The sequence below is a fragment of the Arabidopsis thaliana genome, chromosome 4 (genome assembly GCF_000001735.4).
Source record: "Arabidopsis thaliana chromosome 4, partial sequence".
In the NCBI taxonomy this organism is placed as follows: Eukaryota; Viridiplantae; Streptophyta; class Magnoliopsida; order Brassicales; family Brassicaceae; genus Arabidopsis; species Arabidopsis thaliana.
Genome location: NC_003075.7, coordinates 14,950,197 through 14,971,714, shown reverse-complemented (window position 1 = coordinate 14,971,714; position 21,518 = coordinate 14,950,197). Strand labels below are relative to the sequence as shown.

General features: G+C 37.7%; 10 protein-coding genes, 2 long non-coding RNA genes and 1 other non-coding gene across 19 annotated transcripts; 7 read left to right on the top strand and 6 right to left on the bottom strand.

The window, feature by feature from the left end:
- Nucleotides 1-1,951: 1,951 nt before the first annotated feature.
- Nucleotides 1,952-6,572, top strand: QWRF8 (QWRF motif protein (DUF566)). 4 transcript variants are annotated; one of them, NM_119217.3, is made up of 7 exons: nucleotides 1,952-2,479; nucleotides 3,710-5,222; nucleotides 5,309-5,428; nucleotides 5,505-5,621; nucleotides 5,708-5,797; nucleotides 5,890-5,997; nucleotides 6,067-6,572. In NM_119217.3, exons 2-7 carry the CDS (start codon nucleotides 3,834-3,836, stop codon nucleotides 6,175-6,177), a joined length of 1,935 nt encoding a protein of 644 aa, NP_194800.1. In that variant the 5' UTR covers nucleotides 1,952-2,479; nucleotides 3,710-3,833; the 3' UTR covers nucleotides 6,178-6,572. The 4 variants fall into 4 exon arrangements, with proteins under 4 accessions (NP_194800.1, NP_974642.1, NP_001329922.1 ...); NM_202913.1 differs by having other exon boundaries at nucleotides 5,708-5,806; nucleotides 5,899-5,997; nucleotides 6,067-6,515; NM_001342017.1 differs by lacking the exon at nucleotides 1,952-2,479 and adding an exon at nucleotides 3,187-3,594 and having other exon boundaries at nucleotides 6,067-6,560.
- A 119-nt stretch (nucleotides 6,573-6,691) lies between these two features.
- MEF29 (Pentatricopeptide repeat (PPR) superfamily protein) lies at nucleotides 6,692-9,222 on the top strand. The gene has a single exon (NM_119216.5). It carries the CDS (start codon nucleotides 6,720-6,722, stop codon nucleotides 9,096-9,098), a length of 2,379 nt encoding a protein of 792 aa, NP_194799.1. The 5' UTR covers nucleotides 6,692-6,719; the 3' UTR covers nucleotides 9,099-9,222.
- A 26-nt stretch (nucleotides 9,223-9,248) lies between these two features.
- AT4G30690 (Translation initiation factor 3 protein) lies at nucleotides 9,249-11,121 on the bottom strand. Of its 2 annotated transcripts, NM_119215.4 has the most exons (9): nucleotides 10,699-11,121; nucleotides 10,573-10,612; nucleotides 10,432-10,491; nucleotides 10,302-10,354; nucleotides 10,157-10,206; nucleotides 10,009-10,042; nucleotides 9,832-9,904; nucleotides 9,660-9,752; nucleotides 9,249-9,554 (listed from the first exon to the last, which is right to left on the bottom strand). In NM_119215.4, exons 1-9 carry the CDS (start codon nucleotides 10,971-10,973, stop codon nucleotides 9,387-9,389), a joined length of 846 nt encoding a protein of 281 aa, NP_567851.1. In that variant the 5' UTR covers nucleotides 10,974-11,121; the 3' UTR covers nucleotides 9,249-9,386. The 2 variants fall into 2 exon arrangements, with proteins under 2 accessions (NP_567851.1, NP_001190874.1); NM_001203945.1 differs by lacking the exons at nucleotides 10,009-10,042; nucleotides 10,157-10,206 and having other exon boundaries at nucleotides 9,252-9,554; nucleotides 10,699-11,069.
- A 272-nt stretch (nucleotides 11,122-11,393) lies between these two features.
- On the top strand, nucleotides 11,394-13,028 carry AT4G30680 (Initiation factor eIF-4 gamma, MA3; the record flags this gene model as incomplete). The annotated part of the gene is made up of 3 exons (NM_119214.2): nucleotides 11,394-11,422; nucleotides 11,651-11,840; nucleotides 12,375-13,028. Exons 2-3 carry the CDS (start codon nucleotides 11,703-11,705, stop codon nucleotides 13,026-13,028), a joined length of 792 nt encoding a protein of 263 aa, NP_194797.1. The 5' UTR covers nucleotides 11,394-11,422; nucleotides 11,651-11,702.
- On the top strand, nucleotides 12,037-12,168 carry AT4G08325. Its single transcript, NR_142199.1, has one exon. It is a non-coding gene; the product is annotated as an other RNA (small nucleolar RNA).
- Nucleotides 13,029-13,634: 606 nt separating the features above from the next.
- Nucleotides 13,635-14,421, top strand: AT4G30670 (Putative membrane lipoprotein). The gene has a single exon (NM_119213.4). It carries the CDS (start codon nucleotides 13,810-13,812, stop codon nucleotides 14,116-14,118), a length of 309 nt encoding a protein of 102 aa, NP_567850.1. The 5' UTR covers nucleotides 13,635-13,809; the 3' UTR covers nucleotides 14,119-14,421.
- Nucleotides 14,422-14,924: 503 nt separating this feature from the next.
- Nucleotides 14,925-15,806, top strand: AT4G30662 (uncharacterized protein). The gene has a single exon (NM_001036680.2). The coding sequence runs from the start codon at nucleotides 15,185-15,187 to the stop codon at nucleotides 15,530-15,532; it is 348 nt and encodes a 115-aa protein (NP_001031757.1). The 5' UTR covers nucleotides 14,925-15,184; the 3' UTR covers nucleotides 15,533-15,806.
- Nucleotides 14,947-15,400, bottom strand: AT4G08315. Its single transcript, NR_142198.1, has one exon. It is a non-coding gene; the product is annotated as an other RNA (long non-coding RNA).
- AT4G30660 (Low temperature and salt responsive protein family) lies at nucleotides 15,544-16,342 on the bottom strand. 2 transcript variants are annotated; one of them, NM_001160806.1, is made up of 3 exons: nucleotides 16,156-16,336; nucleotides 15,715-15,905; nucleotides 15,544-15,554 (listed from the first exon to the last, which is right to left on the bottom strand). In NM_001160806.1, the coding sequence occupies exons 1-2, from the start codon at nucleotides 16,243-16,245 to the stop codon at nucleotides 15,771-15,773; spliced, it is 225 nt and encodes a 74-aa protein (NP_001154278.1). In that variant the 5' UTR covers nucleotides 16,246-16,336; the 3' UTR covers nucleotides 15,544-15,554; nucleotides 15,715-15,770. The 2 variants fall into 2 exon arrangements, with proteins under 2 accessions (NP_001154278.1, NP_194795.1); NM_119212.4 differs by lacking the exon at nucleotides 15,544-15,554 and having other exon boundaries at nucleotides 15,597-15,905; nucleotides 16,156-16,342.
- Nucleotides 15,883-16,181, top strand: AT4G08305. The gene has a single exon (NR_142197.1). It is a non-coding gene; the product is annotated as an other RNA (long non-coding RNA).
- Nucleotides 16,343-16,600: 258 nt separating the features above from the next.
- AT4G30650 (Low temperature and salt responsive protein family) lies at nucleotides 16,601-17,511 on the bottom strand. Its single transcript, NM_119211.4, has 2 exons — nucleotides 17,223-17,511; nucleotides 16,601-17,148 (listed from the first exon to the last, which is right to left on the bottom strand). The coding sequence occupies exons 1-2, from the start codon at nucleotides 17,310-17,312 to the stop codon at nucleotides 17,017-17,019; spliced, it is 222 nt and encodes a 73-aa protein (NP_194794.1). The 5' UTR covers nucleotides 17,313-17,511; the 3' UTR covers nucleotides 16,601-17,016.
- Nucleotides 17,512-17,865: 354 nt separating this feature from the next.
- Nucleotides 17,866-19,124, bottom strand: AT4G30640 (RNI-like superfamily protein). Its single transcript, NM_119210.2, has 2 exons — nucleotides 18,681-19,124; nucleotides 17,866-18,573 (listed from the first exon to the last, which is right to left on the bottom strand). Exons 1-2 carry the CDS (start codon nucleotides 19,043-19,045, stop codon nucleotides 18,033-18,035), a joined length of 906 nt encoding a protein of 301 aa, NP_567849.1. The 5' UTR covers nucleotides 19,046-19,124; the 3' UTR covers nucleotides 17,866-18,032.
- Nucleotides 19,125-19,268: 144 nt separating this feature from the next.
- On the bottom strand, nucleotides 19,269-21,395 carry AT4G30630 (uncharacterized protein). 2 transcript variants are annotated; one of them, NM_119209.3, is made up of 4 exons: nucleotides 20,581-21,395; nucleotides 20,312-20,382; nucleotides 19,840-20,200; nucleotides 19,269-19,750 (listed from the first exon to the last, which is right to left on the bottom strand). In NM_119209.3, the coding sequence occupies exons 1-4, from the start codon at nucleotides 20,665-20,667 to the stop codon at nucleotides 19,556-19,558; spliced, it is 714 nt and encodes a 237-aa protein (NP_194792.1). In that variant the 5' UTR covers nucleotides 20,668-21,395; the 3' UTR covers nucleotides 19,269-19,555. The 2 variants fall into 2 exon arrangements, with proteins under 2 accessions (NP_194792.1, NP_001328233.1); NM_001342016.1 differs by having other exon boundaries at nucleotides 19,269-20,200.
- Between the last annotated feature and the right edge of the window lie 123 nt (nucleotides 21,396-21,518).

The following is a 21,518-nucleotide window of genomic DNA, read 5'->3' as shown; positions in this document are numbered from 1 at the left end:
ATGTGATCAAAATGTAAACATGTATCTTACAAATGGTTAAAAAAAAAAAGAAAAAAAAAAAGGGGAATTGATCAACGAAATAAAAACTTAACGGTAACCGAAACAATTTGATCGAGGAAACTACACCGCCTAGAGCTAATATAGGTAAGAGGGAACAAGAAAACGACAAGCTTTAGACAAGCTAAGAAACATTGCGAAGACATGACATATATAATAACTCTAGTTCTTCTTAGTGTGGTCAATATAATTGTGCTAACTGCTAAGCACGTGAATACCCATCATTAGGCTCTTTCTTAATCACACCAAGACGCAAATATTTATTTTTCATTTCTGTATACTTAATTAAGTATACGAGGATTATAATAGTAGTTTTATACCCATAATAATGATTTAAATTATAATGTTATTTAATTAGTACAGTTATACAAAAAGGTGTTATTTACTTCCTTTGTTTTCTTTCTATTTCGAGTACACTTGTACAAAAGGATTTGATAGATAACTAGCATAATTCATTTGTACATATACTACTAATATTTTTCTGAAACATAAAAAAAATATGTCGGTAAGCAAAATAATCTTTTTATTTGTTTATTTATTTTGTTTACAAAATAATTGAACAGGTAATATTCAATTACTTTTGTTTCTATTGCTAATCAATACTCAATACTTACTTTGTCCGGAAGTTTAATCCTTATATTAGCACGTTTATAACATATACATCATTTTATAGATTGATCTTCTTTTATCCTTTCGAAGAAGGTAACAACCTCGGTGGATATAGCGCAAATATAGATAACTGTTTAGTTTGATAACAATATAAACACATGTGTACTAACTACAAATGCGTTGGAAAAAGATCCAATAACATATGATATGATCATATACAGTAATTCAATAAAAGAAATAAACGTTAATCTTAAGATTTTTAGCCAAAATGAATCATTGAACGGACCACGGGAGACTAGACGAGTAGATTTATCACATATACGCATAAATGTATGCTAGGTTCAATGATTCTAAATAAATTGGCAGTACGTACATGTGTAGCCAATATAAAAGAACATAAAACAAAATATCTCTAACAATACAAAAGTGAGAAGGTTGATATTAATAAATTCATAAGAATTCCAAGTGGAAGTAAAGTTTGGAGTACGACTCCACAAGGTAAGGGACACACAAAAGAATGAGAGACAAAGGTCTACTATAGAAAGCTTACGATCATATGATATGTCCAAATCATCTCATGTGGGAGCAAACCTTTCTCATAATAAAAAAATGGGTTTATTCATTGTTTCTATTTTTAAATTGGATTACTTTATCGTGTGTTTATGTACTATAAACCTCATACTAATTACGGTGTTTAATTAGTCTTTAGAGTCCTCGTCGATGACTAGACTGTATATATTTATTGTTTTTTTTGGATACAATTAGCCACTAATCTTAATATACTATAAACATAAAATGAATAAGATTCAAGAGATTGAATAATAGAATAAATTAACAAGAAAATTATGAGTAAACAAAACTTAGTTGGGCCGGGGATTAGCCATCGTAAGTGTTTGGTAAATATTATTTTCAAAGTAGAAGAAAAGACCAAATAAAAAAAATAGAAAGAAAGAGAAATGACCAAACACATATCATCATGGGTAACCATCATAATTCCATTTTCTCCTAAAATTTATATTATTTTTTCGATATTTTATTCATTGTCTTAGAGCTTGTTTCCTCGTAACTCTTATGAATTTAGGTAAGGTTGGGTAGGAAAAGTAACAGAATGTGTAAATTAGAAGCTTTCGGCGTAAAATGCCAATTTTCAAATAAAAAAAGTGTTATAAAGAAAAGAAAAACAACTAGAAGCAATGATCAGTACCATAATCTTGTCACGTTTAGTCTCGATCCATTGCAAGTATTATATTTTCTTTTATAAGTACCACCATCTTAACATTAAACCAAACAACAATCAATATAGTACCAAAGAAAACTACAATCTCATGATCATTGATACCGAAGATGGAAGGATTCCGGTTCAAATTTCATCACGGTTTATTCCGGTTAAACCGGTTTTGCTTACTCAATTTATATGTTTTTTTTTCTTTGTTGTAGAGCAAAAAAGGCCTAGAGAGAGATTTTTGGGGTTTTTTTATTATTCGGATTAGAGAGAAAAATAAAAAGACCCTTTTAATATCAAAATTAGGTGGCGCGAAAATAACGCCCTCTCTCTCTCACTCTTTCCTTTTTTTCTCTCTCTTTGATCTCCTCGAACCCATCATCTTAAATCGCCCGATCAATTCTATCTCCGGCGGTCTAGCATTTTTCATCGCCGGCGAAACATTTTTTACCAATTCTCCAGCTTGGCTAATCAACTCCGATCACGTTCCGTATTCCCAAATTCGATCTCGAAGGGGGACATAGAGAAGTCTTTCGCGAAGGAGAATCACGAGACTTTGATTACTTTTGGCACTCTTATGTTTTCTTACTGGTATGATTCTCTATCTCCCAACCTCAGATTCATTGGATCTCTGATTTTAAGCTTCTACATTTGGTTTCATCAATCCCAATTTTGATTCTAATTCAAAATCAGAAGAACCCTAGATTTTTTTTCTGGGTAATAATAAATGCGATCTGACGTTCATGAGTTAGATCATTGATAGAAACTATGAATGAATCTCATTTCGTTTATAATTTGTGAGGATTTTGCAATTTCATGGAAAAATTACTAAATTTGATTGGATAAAAAGAGTCTGTGTCATTGAGAGACACAAGTCGTGGTGTCAGTAACTGACAAAATTTCCGTTTTGGATTCTTCGTCAGAACCATCTCATTCACTTTGAAGAAACATAATAAGTTTGTGTTTTTTTCATTACCAGATTTTCTTCTTTCATCATCCTTCACTTTCTCGAGATTATTTCTCAAATGATCAAAATTTAATCAATCATCAACCGGTGATTTTCTCTCGGAGAGTGGGCACCGGTTCTTGATTCTTCAATCCACGTGGTCCCATTTTTGGAGAAAACACCAAATATCTGTCAAAATGTCCATTTTTGCTAAGTGTTAAACTAGTTCTATATATTACTACTACTACAAAAGTACAAATCTAACATTGTGACACTAATTATTAACTTTGTAAGTTTACTGTTTGCAAAGTGATAAAGGAAGTTTCTTTTGTTATCTTTTGAGGTGTTGTGATGTTGATGTAAAGAAGAAGAAGAAGATTGGTATATAGATTGAATCGAAAATCTTCATTTAATTTTCCAGCACATCTGACCATGGCACTTCCGTGACACTGTAAAAGATTCTTTCTCTGAAAATCTTGTTTTTAAAAAAAAATATTCCTGATATTCTGAAACTGTAGCAGCTAACTAGTTAGAACTCAACCCACCTTTCTCTCCTTTTTTGTCTGTCTCTCTTGTTTGACCACTGTTTTCCTAGTTCTACACCATTTTCTTATCTCTTTCACTGTTAAGCTCTTTCTTGATTATTATAGTTTGGATTTGCTTCTTTTTTTTTGTTTTCTTCATTGTAATGATGATGAAATTGTCATTAGTTTGTTCCCCTTAGATAATACATGTGGGAGTGGTTTTTGTTGTTGTAAAGGTAGAATCTTATTTACTTTTCTTTATCTGGGCTGTCTAATATTCTTTGCTCTTTTTCCGCATGGCCTATCTGTGAGGTATCTTACTTTGTCTCCTGGGTTTTGGGTTTCTTGCAGAATAAAGGGACTTCATTTACAGCAACTGGAGCTGTTTTTATTGTTTACCTCCAAGCGCATAATTAAACGAGAGGCATGAAGAACTGCTGAATTCAATCAATGCAAGTTTGTTTCGTTAGCTTGAATGGATGTAGCAACAGATACTACAAGGCGGCGTCTTCTTCCATCCGACAAGAACAATGCAGTTGTTGCCACCCGCCGTCCTCGAACAATGGAGGTCAGTTCAAGATACAGATCACCCACGCCTACCAAAAACGGGCGATGCCCTTCCCCAAGCGTCACAAGGCCAACAGTGTCTTCAAGCTCTCAATCTGTGGCTGCAAAAAGAGCAGTTTCAGCAGAGAGGAAGCGTCCTTCAACACCACCATCTCCGACTAGTCCCTCCACGCCGATACGTGACTTGTCTATAGACTTACCAGCTTCATCTAGGAGGCTATCTACTGGTCGTTTGCCTGAAAGCTTATGGCCTTCCACTATGAGAAGCCTCAGTGTTTCGTTTCAGTCTGATTCAGTCTCTGTCCCTGTTAGTAAGAAGGAGAGACCGGTTAGTAGTTCTTCTGGTGATCGAACATTGAGACCTTCTTCGAATATAGCTCAAAAGCATAAGGCTGAAACGACCTCTGTATCAAGGAAACCTACGCCAGAGAGGAAAAGAAGTCCATTGAAAGGGAAGAATAATGTGTCTGATCTTTCAGAGAATTCGAAACCTGTAGATGGTCCTCATAGTCGGTTAATAGAACAGCATCGGTGGCCTAGTAGAATTGGTGGAAAGATCACTTCGAATTCTTTAAACAGAAGCTTGGATCTTGGTGACAAGGCTTCAAGGGGTATACCAACTTCAGGGCCTGGAATGGGGCCGTCTCTTAGGAGAATGTCACTTCCATTGTCCAGCAGTTCACGACCTTTGCATAAAACTTCTAGTAACACATCTAGTTATGGTGGCTTAGTGTCTCCAACAAAGTCGGAAGATAATAACATAGCTCGAACTTCTGGGGCTCAAAGACTATTGTCTGCAGGTTCGTTGGATAGAGCAACATTAGCAACGGCTGTAGCTAGGTTGCATCCATTGCCTGCTCCTGGATCTCGCCCTGCTTCACCAAGTAGAACATCGTTTTTGTCTTCATCGTCTATTTCCCGAGGTATGAGTACTTCGAGAGGAGTGAGTCCATCAAGAGGACTAAGCCCTTCTAGAGGATTGAGTCCTACAAGAGGTTTAAGTCCTTCAAGAGGGTTAAGTCCTTCGCGCGGCACAAATACATCCTGTTTTGCTAGACCATCAACTCCACCTTCAAGAGGGATAAGTCCTTCACGGATAAGACAAACCACCACTTCCACACAATCCAGTACCACAACTTCGGTTCTCAGCTTCATCACGGATGTCAAGAAAGGCAAAAAAGCAAGCTATATCGAAGATGTTCATCAACTGCGCTTGCTCCACAATAGATATTTACAGTGGCGATTTGCAATTGCACGAGCTGAATCTGTAATGTATATTCAACGACTAACTTCCGAGGTATTTAACATTTCTGTCTTCTATATAATGTGATCCTTTAATTGATTGATCTAAAGACGTCTGAAAATTTAAGTTTTGACTTTCAGGAAACACTGTTCAATGTGTGGCATGCGATATCAGAACTACAGGATCATGTGACCAGGCAAAGGATTGGCCTACAACAGCTAAAGCTAGAGATCAAGCTCAACTCATTATTAAACGATCAGGTATGTTGTCTCTCTGTTGTATTCTGGCTTTGTATTCATCAGATTATGCCGTGCTTATGCATAAATATGTGCACAGATGGTGAGCCTTGAAGATTGGGCCACACTTGAAAGAGATCATGTTAGTTCTTTAGTTGGAGCCATATCAGATTTAGAAGCAAACACTCTTCGCCTTCCAGCTACTGGAGGAACAAAGGTATATATATTATTACTTGCGAATATTTATGGGAACGAAATTTCAGAAGATCATTTAGTTATCATTTATAACTTCTCTTCCTACAGGCGGACACAGAATCTTTGAAAGCAGCTATGTCCTCGGCCCTCGATGTAATGCAGGCTATGGGATCGTCCATTTGGTCTTTACTCTCAAAGGTGAGACCTGTTTAATAAATGAGTTTTCCAAATTATCCTCTTGACATAACTCTCACGTGGGGTGCACTGCTCTTTATGATTTGTATTTGCAGGTGGAGGAGATGAACATAATGGTAACAGAACTCGCTGTTGTAGTAACAAAAGAGAGTTCTATGCAAGGAAAATGCGAAGATCTTCTGGCCTCAACTGCGATCATGCAGGTAAATGAATAACAATCCAATACTATAATGAACAAATGAATTGAAACTGAGATTTTGTAAAATGAACAGATAGAAGAGTGTAGTCTCAGGACTCATCTGATACAAACTAGGCGAGAAGAAGGAGAAGACGCAGAGACTCCACCTCCATTGTTGCCATTAAGCAAGTTTCCATGGCCATAAATAACAAAAGCTTACAGTTCCCACACGCTCAACACTGATCACCTGTAAATTGCTCTTTGATGCCCCCACATTTCTCTTGTCGAGATCCTTTTTTGATCTTTGCTTGTTGAAGTTTTCTTCTTCTTTTTTTTGGTATAAAAACATTAGCTTAGGAAAAAAGGAAGTGGAAGATCACGAGTTCGAAAGTCTTAGGATACCAAAAAGGAAATTTATTTTGTTCACAAATCACATGTAAGCTCTGATGTGGGGTTTATTCTTTAGTATCATTTAGTGTAGAAATCATAACAAAATTTAATTTTAGGACTGTTTTTTGGCTTTTCTGTTATATATTTTTTGACAAAAATTCACTAACAAGATGTGTATGTGCTCCTCTTCACCTAATAAACTGAAGTTGAAAATTCATTTCTTCATTATAATCCATATACAGTAAATGAACATTTAATATGCTTTTAATTTGAAATTAAAGGTAAAATACTTTTTAAATGAAAGTGAAAGAACGCAAAAATGAGTTGTTTCGTTTTCTCTGAAAGGCAAAAAGCCAAATGCTGCTACGGACAGTATCGTCCGCCACCGCCGAGACAACCGCCGCATTGATAAGCAAGAACACATATCTCGATTTCTTCAAAAGATCAACTTCTATATCTCACCTTGCTCAAACCCATGCTCAGATCATTCTCCATGGCTTCCGAAACGACATCTCATTGCTCACCAAGCTTACTCAACGACTCTCCGACCTCGGCGCCATTTACTACGCACGCGACATTTTCCTCTCCGTCCAAAGACCTGACGTTTTCCTTTTCAACGTCCTCATGCGTGGCTTCTCCGTCAACGAATCACCTCACTCTTCGCTCTCTGTGTTCGCTCATCTAAGGAAATCCACTGATCTCAAGCCCAACAGCTCCACCTACGCCTTCGCTATCTCGGCTGCTTCTGGGTTTCGTGACGACAGAGCTGGCCGTGTTATTCATGGTCAAGCGGTCGTTGATGGGTGTGACTCAGAATTGCTGCTTGGGTCTAACATTGTTAAGATGTACTTCAAGTTTTGGCGAGTCGAAGATGCTAGGAAGGTGTTCGACAGAATGCCTGAGAAAGACACCATTTTGTGGAACACGATGATATCTGGCTACCGAAAGAATGAAATGTATGTGGAATCTATTCAGGTTTTCAGGGATTTGATCAATGAGAGCTGTACCCGTTTGGACACTACAACTCTGCTTGATATTCTTCCCGCTGTTGCAGAGTTGCAGGAGCTGAGACTCGGCATGCAAATCCATAGTCTTGCTACAAAAACTGGGTGCTACTCCCACGATTATGTTCTTACTGGTTTCATCTCACTATACTCAAAGTGTGGAAAGATTAAGATGGGAAGTGCTCTGTTTCGTGAGTTTCGTAAACCAGATATAGTAGCTTACAATGCAATGATTCATGGGTACACATCCAATGGAGAGACTGAGCTCTCTTTAAGCCTGTTTAAAGAGCTGATGTTATCAGGAGCAAGGTTGAGGTCAAGCACGTTGGTGAGTCTGGTCCCTGTCTCTGGTCATCTTATGCTTATATATGCCATTCATGGTTACTGCTTGAAATCGAATTTCCTGTCTCATGCTTCTGTCTCAACCGCGTTAACTACGGTTTATAGTAAATTGAATGAGATAGAATCAGCCCGGAAGCTTTTTGATGAGTCTCCGGAAAAAAGCTTGCCATCTTGGAATGCAATGATCTCAGGTTACACCCAAAACGGGTTGACAGAGGACGCGATATCTCTCTTCAGAGAAATGCAGAAGTCTGAATTCAGTCCAAACCCTGTCACAATAACTTGTATTCTATCAGCTTGTGCGCAGTTAGGAGCTTTAAGTTTGGGGAAATGGGTTCATGATTTAGTAAGGAGCACAGATTTTGAGTCTAGCATATATGTGTCTACTGCTTTGATTGGTATGTATGCAAAGTGTGGAAGCATTGCAGAAGCACGCCGATTGTTTGACTTGATGACAAAGAAGAATGAAGTTACATGGAACACGATGATTTCTGGTTATGGACTTCATGGACAAGGACAAGAAGCTCTGAATATTTTCTATGAGATGTTGAATTCCGGTATTACACCAACACCAGTCACTTTCCTCTGCGTTCTTTACGCTTGTAGTCATGCTGGCTTGGTCAAAGAAGGTGATGAAATTTTCAATTCCATGATCCACCGGTATGGTTTTGAACCATCAGTCAAGCATTACGCCTGTATGGTTGATATTCTTGGCCGAGCAGGACACTTACAGAGAGCATTGCAGTTTATAGAGGCAATGTCGATTGAGCCTGGTTCTTCTGTGTGGGAAACATTGCTAGGAGCTTGTAGGATTCACAAAGACACAAACCTTGCCCGAACAGTCTCTGAGAAGCTCTTTGAGCTAGATCCAGACAATGTAGGATACCATGTTTTGCTGTCGAATATTCACTCAGCTGATAGAAACTATCCACAGGCTGCTACGGTTAGACAAACTGCAAAGAAGAGGAAACTAGCCAAAGCTCCTGGATATACCTTAATAGAAATAGGTGAAACGCCTCATGTCTTTACCTCAGGTGATCAGTCACATCCACAGGTAAAGGAAATCTATGAGAAGCTGGAGAAGCTTGAAGGGAAGATGAGGGAAGCTGGGTACCAACCCGAGACTGAGTTGGCCCTGCATGATGTGGAGGAGGAAGAAAGGGAGCTGATGGTGAAGGTTCACAGCGAGAGGCTAGCCATTGCCTTTGGACTCATAGCTACTGAGCCAGGAACTGAAATCCGGATCATAAAGAATCTTCGAGTCTGTTTAGACTGTCACACCGTAACCAAACTCATCTCAAAGATCACAGAGAGAGTGATTGTTGTAAGAGATGCCAACCGCTTCCATCACTTCAAAGACGGTGTCTGTTCATGTGGAGATTATTGGTAGTGACTCGTTTTTGGCCTCAACACAAGTCATAGTGTACTCATCCTGTAACATTACCTCACTCATAATTGATTTCTTTTTTGACAATAATTCTTGATTACTTGTTACAATCTACATGACTACGCTTAAAAGTTGAAAACCTATAGTATACAAAAAAGTTGACGAAGATCTTCATTCAAATAATCTATTTCTATGGTTACAATTACATGGAAATGCAAGAAGCATATTAAAAAAGAAACTATACAGAAATTTATCAAAGTCACAGAACATTTTACATCAGACAATTCCGCATCATATATCTTGTGTTGCAGTTATATTTGCTGCTGAAACTTTATCATCCGCTGGCTTTTTCTTCTTTTTTGGGGGTGGTTCTTGCACTTTCCGAATAACTTCCTTGTTTGGCACCAAGACAATAAACAAATTTCTGTCCCGAAAGTTTTTGCTCTCCTCAGTACCAAGCTGCATATGTTGATGAGTTTCAGTGACTCAACAAAAACGATCCATTAAGGTGCAAATCCAATACCAAACTTGTATTAGGAAAGAGCATAGAGAAACAATACAGACCTCTCCTATTTCAGTCTGAAAACGTCTGAGGAGCTCAATAGCAATATTTCTGAACTCGTTTTCTCGGCCTTTCATGTTCACAATCACTTTAACCTGAGTGTATTACAAGTCACACATTAACAAAATGTGACAGAACTCGCCTATAACACAAAACAAAGTAAGTGGGGACAACCTTGTCACCGTCTTGCAAGAACTTCCGGGCTGCTCTCATGCGTACAGAATAATCATGCTGATCGATGTTATAACTACCGGAGAAACAAAATACAAAAACCTTTTGAGAAGAAGCTTTTCTAAACAAAAGCATCACAACGACACAGATAAAAGAGATAGTGAAAATGGCTCAAATCACCCCATTTTAAGCTCCTTCAAGTCCATTCGAGTAGCTGACATAAGAAGAAAGCTTCAGTTACACAATCCATTCATGTAAAATACGACACAGTATACACACTTATAGTTTCAACATTATCTCCAGTTAAGCAGAGAAGAATGATCAATACTTTTCTTCTGCTGTTCCTTTTTCCTCTTTTGCTGCTCATATCTGTATTTACTGATAATGAAGCAAAAAGGAAAAAGAATCATTCTCCTTGAAACTTCCTCTACACAATGTATATGATACAAATTATCATCCTTGAGATAATTTACCTGTAATCCATCATTCTAACAACCGGAGGATCTGCATCCGGCGAAAGAATCACCTGAAAACCATATGAGATCAAGCTCAGCTTACAAGAAAGGTACTTACAAGTTGTAAATTATCCAAAGAAACACAAACCAGATCAAGCTCAGCATCTTCAGCTCTTCGAACAGCTTCTTCTTTGGAAACTAAACCAATCTAAACAACAAAGAAACTGGAAAATTTTCAATTTTTGCTGAAATCAAAAAGTTTAAACATTTAAAAGGCACTTCATTTTACCATGTTCTGCTGATCATCAATAAGCCTAACAGTGGCTGACCTACTCAATTTGAGATACATCAAAATCAATCATAACTTCAGCTACAGAAATTTCAATTTCTATCAATTAATAGTTTCCACAATTACCTAATAGCTGAGATATCAAGCGAATCATCATCCTCGGATTCTTTCTGCCTACCTCTCCTATCGCCGGGAAATCTAGAGCCTCCGCCACCACCGCCTCCGTAACGGCAAGTGATGGCGGGACAACGGCGATGATGATAAGGGGAAAGAGAAACAATTGAGAATTCGGGTACACAGAGTCGAAGACCAAAGAGCTTAGATTTAACAGGATGCGACACCGTTTTGGTGGCTCCGGCGAGAATGGCGTTGAATCCAACGGTGCTGGTGATCCCAGCCATTTGCTTCTTCAGAGTCCAGAGTCTGTCTCTCCACCAATTAGAATGATCCGATTTAAATACAAAAGAACAAAAAAAAATCTATCTTATCCATAATATATTGGGATACATCAGATTAAAAAATCTATACTTTAAAGATTTTTAAATGAAGAAATGAATTTGTGAATTTAGCTTAGCTTATTGATAGTGACATAATGTACTTGTAACTACAGTTTCACTAATCACTGAGTAATGATTTTTTGATCATTTTTTTATGTTTTACAAATTTGATATAAAATGTCTCAGTATTAAAAGATAATCAAGTTTAATGTTTTTTAATAATATTTTCCAAAATGGTTAAGCTTTTTGGGCCAAACCCTAAAAATGCTTTGGACAGAAGCTAAGAGCTAAAACAGACAATAAAACAGCTGCAACGCTCTGCGCCGCGTTCTCTCTTTCTCTCAATCTCTCAGGTAAAAGCTTCTTCAATTTCGCCACTTATTAGATTTGTTTCTAGACGGCATTGTTCTTCTTTTTCCTAGGCTTTGTCTTAAATTGTGATAAACCTAATTATCTGCGTCTTTATAGAAGAACTTTACCATCTAAATTAGTTGTGATTCAATCGGTTATATCTACTTGCTGCGTTAAGTTGATTACTGTGACGTTGAGACTCTAATTTAGTTTGTCTTGTGCATTTTCAGAACCGAACACTGCTTCTGTCTTTCCTGTTAACGCGAACGAAAGATTCGAGTGATGCAGCAAGGTGACTCAATGCTGAGCTTGAGGCCTGGAGGTGGTCGTGGAGGAAGCAGACGCTTTGCCCCACGCTTTACCTTATCTTCTTCCTCTGATCTTACCAATGGCGGAGACGCTCCTTCTTTTGCCGTTAAGGTATCCAAATCCTCTGTTTTTTTTTTGTGTGTTGATTTGTTTATGTTTGTAACCTTCTTATAAGTTCTATGAGCTGTAAATTTTGAGTGTCGGATTGCTTCTTGTGGTTTTGACTTGGATTATTGATAAAGTTTGGATCTTTTGCTGATTCTTATGTGTTAAGAGTTTAGATTTTCTTTGTTGAACATTAGTATGCAATGTCCTAATTCTTGGTGGGGCGCTTAAGCAATGTGACCTTGCTGTAAATATGGACAAAGATTAATATTTGTAGGCTTTTAGGTGGGCACTCTATCAGTTTTTGATGCTCATAAAGGACCTACATATATAACTTATATACATTTTATTGGTTTGAGCTTATACGTAGTAAATCCAACCATGTTTTTCATCTGTTGCTTCGAATTCTGAGGTTCAAGTCTAATGACTTGTATGTGTTTTGTAGAAAGGAGACTCGCGATTTGAGGGTCATGAGCTTTTGCGGTTCACTCGAGAACAGCTGCTTCAGCTCAGAGAGGTAATTCAAGGCTGCTACCTCAGGGCAGTGGAGGCCTTCTGAACGATAGACCAAGTGCCCTTGTGCAAGGTAATGGTTCCCAACAGCCTAAACCTGTTCCTTCCCCGACCAGACAAACTGTGGAGAAGCCAAAACCACAACCACAGCCACAGGAGGTGGCTCCTCCTACGACTACTAGCTTGAACACAGTAGAGCTCAGTAGAAAGACCAACTCGCTTTTGGAGGAATATTTCAATGTCCGTCTATTGGATGAGGCATTACAATGCATAGAAGAACTGAAAACCCCGTCTTACCATCCTGAGCTTGTCAAGGAAGCTATCTCCCTCGGCTTGGAGAAGAACCCTCCTTGTGTTGAACCAGTGGCGAAGCTCTTGGAACATCTGGTCTCTAAGAATGTTCTAACTCCTAAAGACTTAAGGAATGGTTGTCTGCTCTATGGGTCTATGCTCGATGACATTGGGATCGATCTGCCAAAAGCGCCAAACAACTTTGGGGAGATCCTTGGGAGTTTGGTTATGGCCAAAGCATCGGATTCTGAGTTGGTGAAAGAGATTCTAATGAAAATGGGAGACGAATGGTTCAAGAAAGCAGTCTTGGAAGCTGTGATGAGGAGTGTTAGTGAGTCTCTACTCACTACGGAAGCAGTAGAGGTTGAGGCTTGCCGTGGTTTGGTGTAGTTTGTGTGGTTTCTTTCTTCTCAATACATGTTTTGATCAGTTTAAGACCCCACGCTCGCCGGAAAAAACAGGTGAGATCTTTCTTGTAATCATTTATTGAAAAATGTTAAGAGTTAATATCATACTTGTAATCGAAATTAGATTCAGTTTTATTACTCTGTTTTCTTTTTCTTGGTTTGTGCTTTTTCTTTTGGTGCCTTAGTTCATTATTCATTTGGAAGAGTTCAAGATGAGGAAAAAGAAAAGAATATGTTGAATTGTACTCTTTATAGATAGTCTTGGAATGAAAAGTTTAATTTAAATAATCAAGTAGTTGTCAAATAATCATTATTATTATTATTGTATTTTATCATGTTGGTGGTTTACTTTAATGGGAACAGATGAGCATTTCAAAATAGATATTTAAAAAATATCACACTAATTTATACATTGAAAAATGACATTTAAGGATATTTCCCATTTTTCATACGTAGTCAATCATATAAAATTTGAGATTTTAATACGTTGACAGAGTCATATGATCCTGGATCGTGTCAAAATGTCTCTTGTGTAAGTAAGAAGTTTTCCAAAAGAAAAAACAGTTATGAGCTGTCTTGATGATTATATCACTGCCTAGTTGTTAATTAAGGAAGAGCTCATCTGTTTGGTTGCGTGCACGAAGAAGAGAGTATGGTACAACTACTTTCACACAAATCTATAAATACACAGACACACTCATAAGTTCAAAAAACACAAGATAAATATATTTTCTATTCAATTTTGTTTAAAGAATAAGAAAAAGATGAGAACTTCTTCTCTTCTTGGTTGGTTTTTGATCATCTCCCTCTTGTTACTTTCTCAATCCCTCATAATTTCATGCGGACGCCATACGATCACTCCTTTGGGTCGGGAACTAGTTGAACATGAAGAGAACAAGGAAGGGTCATCCGGTCATCACCACGACCATCTTCGAGTCTTCGTGAGGAAAAGCAAAAGCAAGAGCAAGAAGAAGAAGGACAAATCAGCAGCCACTCGAACCCTTCTCTCTAACCCATTTACCTATGTATCTACTGTTGTGAGTTCCTTTGTTTTATTGCTCGCCGCATTTTAATCCAAGATAACAGGTTGCGACTTTTTTATTTTATTTGTCAAATGGCTTGAATTTGCGTGTTTGTTTGAGTTTGTATTTCCGATCGAGTTTAACGATTTGTTTTCTTTTCCGGCAAAGATTGAGTTTGTAAGTCTTCAATGTTTGAAAAGTTGTCTGATCTGGTTTGTCTAATATTGTGGTTCCAGTTGTTTTGTTTAATGAATAATAACTGATTGTCTAAGACAATTTATCATTGACACACAACTACATGCGACTATTTTTGGAATTTTTTTGTTTGTTTGCTAAATTGTAAATATCATTAATATGAATAATCAGAACTTACACTTTGGTTAAACCTATACAATTGTGTACTTGGCCAAAAAAAAAAAAGAGTAAAAAACAAGAAAACAAACTTATGTGGGAAAATCTCGGGCCAGTTTATCGCAGCCATAAGATTTCAGAAGTGACCCCTTTGATTTTTTTGGCGGTGATAGTGTTCTTAATCTCACGATCAATTATTTTGAAGACTGAGTGGAGAGAGAATGCAGGTATAGTGAACATTGTTCCTTTGTTTATTCTTACCATTAACAACAACCTCTTTAAAACATCTACTACATGAATTCAATCAAATTCAGTTACAATTAGAACTAACTACTAGGCACCATTTCCCTTCGACCACTATTTGCCTTACGTTGGAAATTCACTAAATTCCATTTCACATAAGAAAACGATAAATAATAACATTTGGGTCTGTTACCCATTAGGCTTAATTAATCATGATCCTCCCTTACGTAATTAGATTTTGCCTCTCGGAAACTTTCTTTGTTGCTGGCAAAAGGAAAGTTTCTTTGCTAATAAGTAATAAGTATCCCAATAGTTAAATACAATAATAGTATTAAACATCATTTCAAAGAAGAAGTAGCCCATGTTTAAGCCATGGTCGTTTCGTTACCTAAGCCTAGCGATATTATAAATACTAATTCTTTTGCACACATAATGCGTCCCATCATTGTAAAATTAACACATATTTCTGATTTTTTTCGATCAGATACATGTATATACACACATATTATTTGATAAAACAGAAATGAGGACTTCACTGGCATTTTCTTGTTCATTGATTGTACTCCTATTGTTACTCTCTCAGCCTTTGCCAATTTCATCTGAAAATAAGGAGAGTGAACGAAGACTTGCACAACACGGTGACTCCAATCCGTTGGATCATCATGACTCTCTTCGAGTTTTCATGAGGAAAGCTCGTTTTGGTGGTGTTGGTGGTGGTAGTCGTGGTGGTGGTCGTAGCCACCGTCGTGTCCCCAGTAGTGGTCATGGTGCGGGTGGATCATCCGCTACTAGTCGACCTTGTCTCTCGATGGCATTGCGCTACGGTTCCACGGTCGCGAGCTCAATTCTGTTGATGTTCTTCGCCTTCTAATTAAACTCTTTTTTTTTTTAACCTTTCAATTTAATAATTTAATTTGTGCCTTGCGAAAACACTATGTCAACAACCTGATGCATAAGCACACATAGCAGGAGGGTTCATAAGCTGATAACAGAAGAAACTTTCAATATTGCATATAAATGACACACAAACGTTTTCAAATCTCTGAAAACAACTGCAAAGCAACTTTATTGGTACAAGTCAAAGCAACACAGTTCCAAAGAAACAGAAATCAAGCAGAGTAGATGGGGCGTCTGTATTCATCAAAGTACTCTTCACGGTGCTGAAACACAATCACGTAAATCGCATATATTATCCCCGGGACATAGCCTAAGATCGTCAACACCAGGCATATCAAAAACTCCACCTGCCAAAACAAACCACACATAAAAAAAATTCAACTTTCTTCAAATGATTATCCAAGCTTTCAGGAATCAATGAATCAAACATAAATTGATCCAATCCAGAGAATTTCTGCGATTCATATCATAGATTAAGCACTCCCTTCATTACTCATACCAAATTACATTATAATCAATCCAAAATTACAGTCTCTATAAGAAGTTCCAGGATTCTTCAAAATTGAGGAATTCGAAAGAGAGAGAGAGAGAACTTACAGTGCAGCATCCTTTCCTGAAGCAAACTCCGAGAGGAGGAAGAAGGATCGCGATAATGATCTCGCACAGAATCTCACAGTTGCTCGGCATTTTTTCAGAGAGATGAGATGAGAGAAGAAGAAGCTTTAAGAGTTTTTTTAAAAGACAAAACACTGAAACTTGCTGTCACAGAGTTGAGAGTACCAATGAAGAGAGATCAGTCCACGTTTTATTTTGTTTCCACTACAAAGTCAATGTGCGAGATCTGCACCGTTCATTTATTGATATTTAAATCGTACGGCTTTAGATTACATCTCGTGAATCACAACGAACGATATGGTGCACCCTTATCACATCAGATCACTTTTAGATATTTTAGTCTCTGACTCATCCATGTGACTAAATGGGCCTGGGAAGGCCTGTCTATTTTATTAATCCCGGGACCAGACTGGAATTGGACAGAAACGTTTTGACTCAAACGGTGTCGTATTACTGAGACTTTGATTCCTCAACTCACAATCATTGTCATTATTTGCCAAAGTAACAGAAATCTATCTTTTTTAGCATAATCTATACCATAATATATGTTGGCATCATACAAAATCCTTTCAAACTCAAAAATGCTTCCGCATTTTGCGAAGTTTAAACTCCGGTAAATACAATCTTGGCAAAGAATTTGATACATTAACTCTTAGGAAGGTCCGTAGCCTGACTTTGCAAAAGCCAACAAGTTATACATCAAAAAGATAAGCAATGTATCAATAACGCGACAATGTTCTCAAATCTTCAATACATAAAAATTGCAAAGCAACTTATTATTTGGTACATGATAAGTAAAACAGTTTCAACAACATATTGATCCGTGTAATGGACCAAAACAGATCAAGCTGAGTTAAGTGGAGCTCCAAGTTCGGTAGAGCCTTCACGGTTTTGAAACACGATCACGTATAGTGCATAAATTATCCCTGGGATGTATCCTAAGATTGTCAGCACCAAGCAAATCAAGAACTCTACCTGCAAAAAAACTAAGAGTCAGATTTTCTAAACTAAATCTCAAGATTCATGATTCCAAAATTCCAATAACTTACAGTGCAACAGCCACGTTTGAGACAAACTCCAAGAGGTGGAAGAAGGATCGCGATTAAGATCTCGCAGAAAACTTCCATGTTGCTCGCCATTTTTTCAGAGATGTGAGTGAAGAAGATTCTTGAATGTGATCTGAATTAGTGGAGAAGAAGAGAACACTGAAAGTAGTCGGTAGCACAGAGATCCAATTAAAAGAGCAATCCACGGCTTTTTATTTTTGGCGCTACCAAGTCAACTACGAGATCTGCACCGTTTATTTGTTTGGTATATAAATCGTACGGCTTCAGCTTACATGCCGACATCTCGTAAAATTACCTTACCTTGCCCCCACTCTTTAGATATTTTCATCTCAAGAACACGCAAGGTATGGTGCAACACAACACACCTGATCATTGTGGGATATTATTACTCTGACTCGCCCCCTTATCGTACGGTTAATGGATCACGTGACTAAGTTGGCCTAGAAGGCCTGTCTTCTATTGTTTCCGGGACCGGACTTTGATTAGCCCAATTTTTCTGTTGCTTGCTTAGATGGCAAGCTATCTCAGTACATTTACTTAACCCATTTCCCTCAATGTTTATTTCACTTAACACTATGATTCAGACCTAAAGCAATGAAGAATATTAATAGAACACACCAAAAGTTGGGAATTTAGTGACAAGACAAACTCACAAAGAAAAAGGGTTTCACATTGTTTTAGGAATTCAAACATAGATAAGAACAGAGTAAAAAATGCCATAGAGGAAGCTCTGAGCATAAAAACCGGTCAACAAGTTGATCAAAACGTGCGTCCAACAAAAACCAAACACCATCATTCCTCTCTTGGATTACCAGGTCTTGGAACGCGTAAAACAGCAATCGGAGGATTGAAATCCGGCTTAATGATCTCCGTCAAATTCTTCAAGCCCGACGTATTAGTGTTTATATCACTTCTGGTCAATGATATACATCCGCGTAAGTCCATGTACTCTAGATTCGAACATCCCTTACAAACCGAGTCAAGTCCTCTAGCAGTCAATGTGGAGTATCGAATCTCCAAATGCTTGAGCTGTGTCATGTATTTCCCAATTATTCTAGCCTCTATATTCCCATATCTAGGAAATGTAGCCAGATAGTCTAGTGGCGCGACGATTGTTGGCAGGCTAGGACCTAGCCGGGGCAACAAATTCCGTTTCAGAATCTTTAAATTTTGGCAACTCCTCCCCAATGTTATCAGAGACTCGTGAGTTATGCCATAAGAGTAGCTTATATCAAGTTCTCTAAGATTTGGACAGTTCATAGCTATCTTCTCCATTGACGCATCTGTAACATTTGGGCAGTTCTTTATCCAAAGTACCTCTAGATTAGGGCACCTGCAAATGGAAACCACATGACATTTTATTCATTCTATCAAAACTCTGCGATTAACCTCTATGGACTCAAGCTAAAACTGAGAATTATCACGAAAAGTGATACGTACCTCTCGGCGGCGTAAGATAGAGAGCGTTCTGTACAATGCCTGATCCGAATCTCTGTGAGACCTCCTTCACTCCGATCAACAACAGATCGGAGAAATGAATCGACTTTATCCTCAAACTCGGGAGTCCACCAGTTGATCGACTCAGGGAACGACAGAAACCGAGTTTCGAGGTCGAAGATGGTGTTTAGTGTCGGGTCATAGCATGCGTTCATCCAGTTCTTGCTGACCAGCATCGGTCCAATCCATCTTTGTTCCTGGCTTAGCCGTGAGAAGATGTCAAGAAGACATTCTCGAGTCAACTCAGACCAGTCAGGGTAGAGTCCCGATCCCATCTCCACCTTTCCTTCCCCGCCGTTGACTTCCATAGGATTGAAGAACGCTTCGTCGTTTTGAGTACGAATAGACTTGAAATGTTGAGACTTTTTTTTATCGTCAATGGAATAAATGTAGTCAATGGAAACAAAAATGCTGAGACTTTTTCAGCTTCTATAATCAAGCATGCTCTTTACCTATTACAAAACAGAGCTTTTTTTTATTGGTCATTAGTAACCTTTCCAATTTTGATATCCAGTTTATATTAATGTTCTGTCAGTTTGAAGTTGGAGCAAAACGGTTCTGCTCCTCGACTTTGATTAAGAGAATGAGTAAGAACATCCAACAACAAATGAGATTCCCTAATTACCAAATTGGATTAAAAGGATAATGTAGTCACTTATGACAAGAGTTATTATTCAAAGGTTTTCCTATGTTGGACATATGGAAGTAATGACTTTCTAAGTCATCAAATCAAATCTTATATCTATATACTTGTATAAGCATATGTGCATATTGGGACGACAAATCATTATCTCAAATCCTATTTCATACTAAACACCCTAAACACTTAAAGCCACTGGATCTTGCCATGTAACCTTCCTCTTCACTGCTCTATTTAACTCTTTCTCCACATCTCCGCAAATGGGTAACTTTCTTTCAACATGTAGATCACTGATCCTGTTATCAAGCATTGCATTCTTCATTGCTTCCGCGACCATATGTTCACCATTCACTTCCGGCTCCTCTTCTTCTCTCTACAACCAAAACACAAATCAAACTAATAAAGTTCTATAGACTCTACCAAAAGGAAGACACTAAAATAACACAAGTTGTTTGGCTTTACCGAGATCTGGTTTAGGTCAAAGCCAGGGACTTTGTCAGTGCCAGAAGTGTTTCCCTCTCCGTTAAGGTCAGGAAGTGAAACGGGGAATGTCAAAACATCGCTTCCTCTGCTCCTTTTTCGCTTCTTATCCAAGTCACAACTTGCAACATTATTAGCCAATGCTTCCTTCTCATTGCAAATTGTATTCTTCAGTTTCAAATCAAAACATGGTACAGATGCTCTCACACCAGACTGCTTCTTTCTTTCGCCACTTGGTTTCCTTGGGACCTCTAAACCCCCGGATTCTGACAATCTCAACATCTCTGGAGAGGTTTCAAGAGTTTGATCTTGCTTCAAGTGCTCGTATCTACGTCTCAAGAACCTATCGTTTGATCATCAAAAACTCAATAAGCTAATGAATGTACAAAAGCTTGGATCATGTAAGTTAATACACGCTAAACACGTAAATTGACAAGAAGATCAGAGATCATACCTAACTTCTGACTTGAGGGTCAATCTCTTTTGTTTAATCATCTCCAATCTCTTTCTCTTTATCTCTAATTCCTGAGAAAACGAGATAAGGAAACAAATTTCAAAACTTTACTTCTTCCCTATGACTTCACTTAGAATCAAGCGAACAATTCCAAACCCAAAGTCATGACAAAACATCATGATCACCCAAACCAGCAGATCCAGAGGAAATCGAAACAAATAAGAAACCCAGAAATTTCAAACTTAAAACCCTAACGAAAAAGCAATTACCTTTTCCAACTCCAGAACCTGCACAAAGGTTAATCTGATCATGGGATCGCCACCGGAAGCAGAGGAAACGAAATTAGTCTTCTTCATCGGATCCGTTCAGTGAATTTAGGAATCGCAGATTGGAAAGACAGCAAGCAAGCGAGAAAGAGGGAGGTGTGAAGGAGAAAGAAGGAAGCGAAGGTAAAGGGGATGATTAGGTTTTAATGGTGAGAGTCTTATTCCATGTATGAAACCCTCTGACCAAAAGACTTAAGAAACCACATAATTGATTGATTTTCCTTTGGGTGCCCATTACAAACAAAATTGATATTGAAAAAATTAAAAATTTTGGATTTTCCTTTTCTCTTCTTTTTGTGTGTGAGAAGTCTATGAGACAAGTAGCAGAAAACTAGGACTAGTGATCAAAGATGGTAAAGAGAGGAAAGAAAGAAAGAAAAAGTTTTGATTTTTTCTCATTTCTTTCTTTCTTTTTCACTTATTATTTCTATGTGTGTCCTTTTGGAAGTTGCAGAAGGGGTATTGAAATGCTGACCACTTAACCCAAAAAAAAGGTTCTTCCTTTTATTGTGTTTGTTGATGATTGGGTTCATGTCTTTGTGAGGTGGGTTTGATAAATTGTAAAGAATTTGAATTAAAAAGCACATCTGGGTTATTGAAGAGATGAAAGAGTTAATATTGTTGGATATGTATGTAAAGAAATTGGGGTATAGAGAGAAAGAGAGCAAAAAAAAATAAGAGTTTGGTTGAGACAAACAGTGAAACAGGAGAAGAAGCAACTATGGAGATTTGACAAGAGAGATGATTGGTGACTGGTGTGTATAATGTGTGTATATATGATGTACTTTTATTTATTCTTTTAGTCAAATACATGTTTTTGCATAATTCTCAATTTCTCATATTATTATTGGACCCAAATCCTGTGAAAATAATCTCTTCTT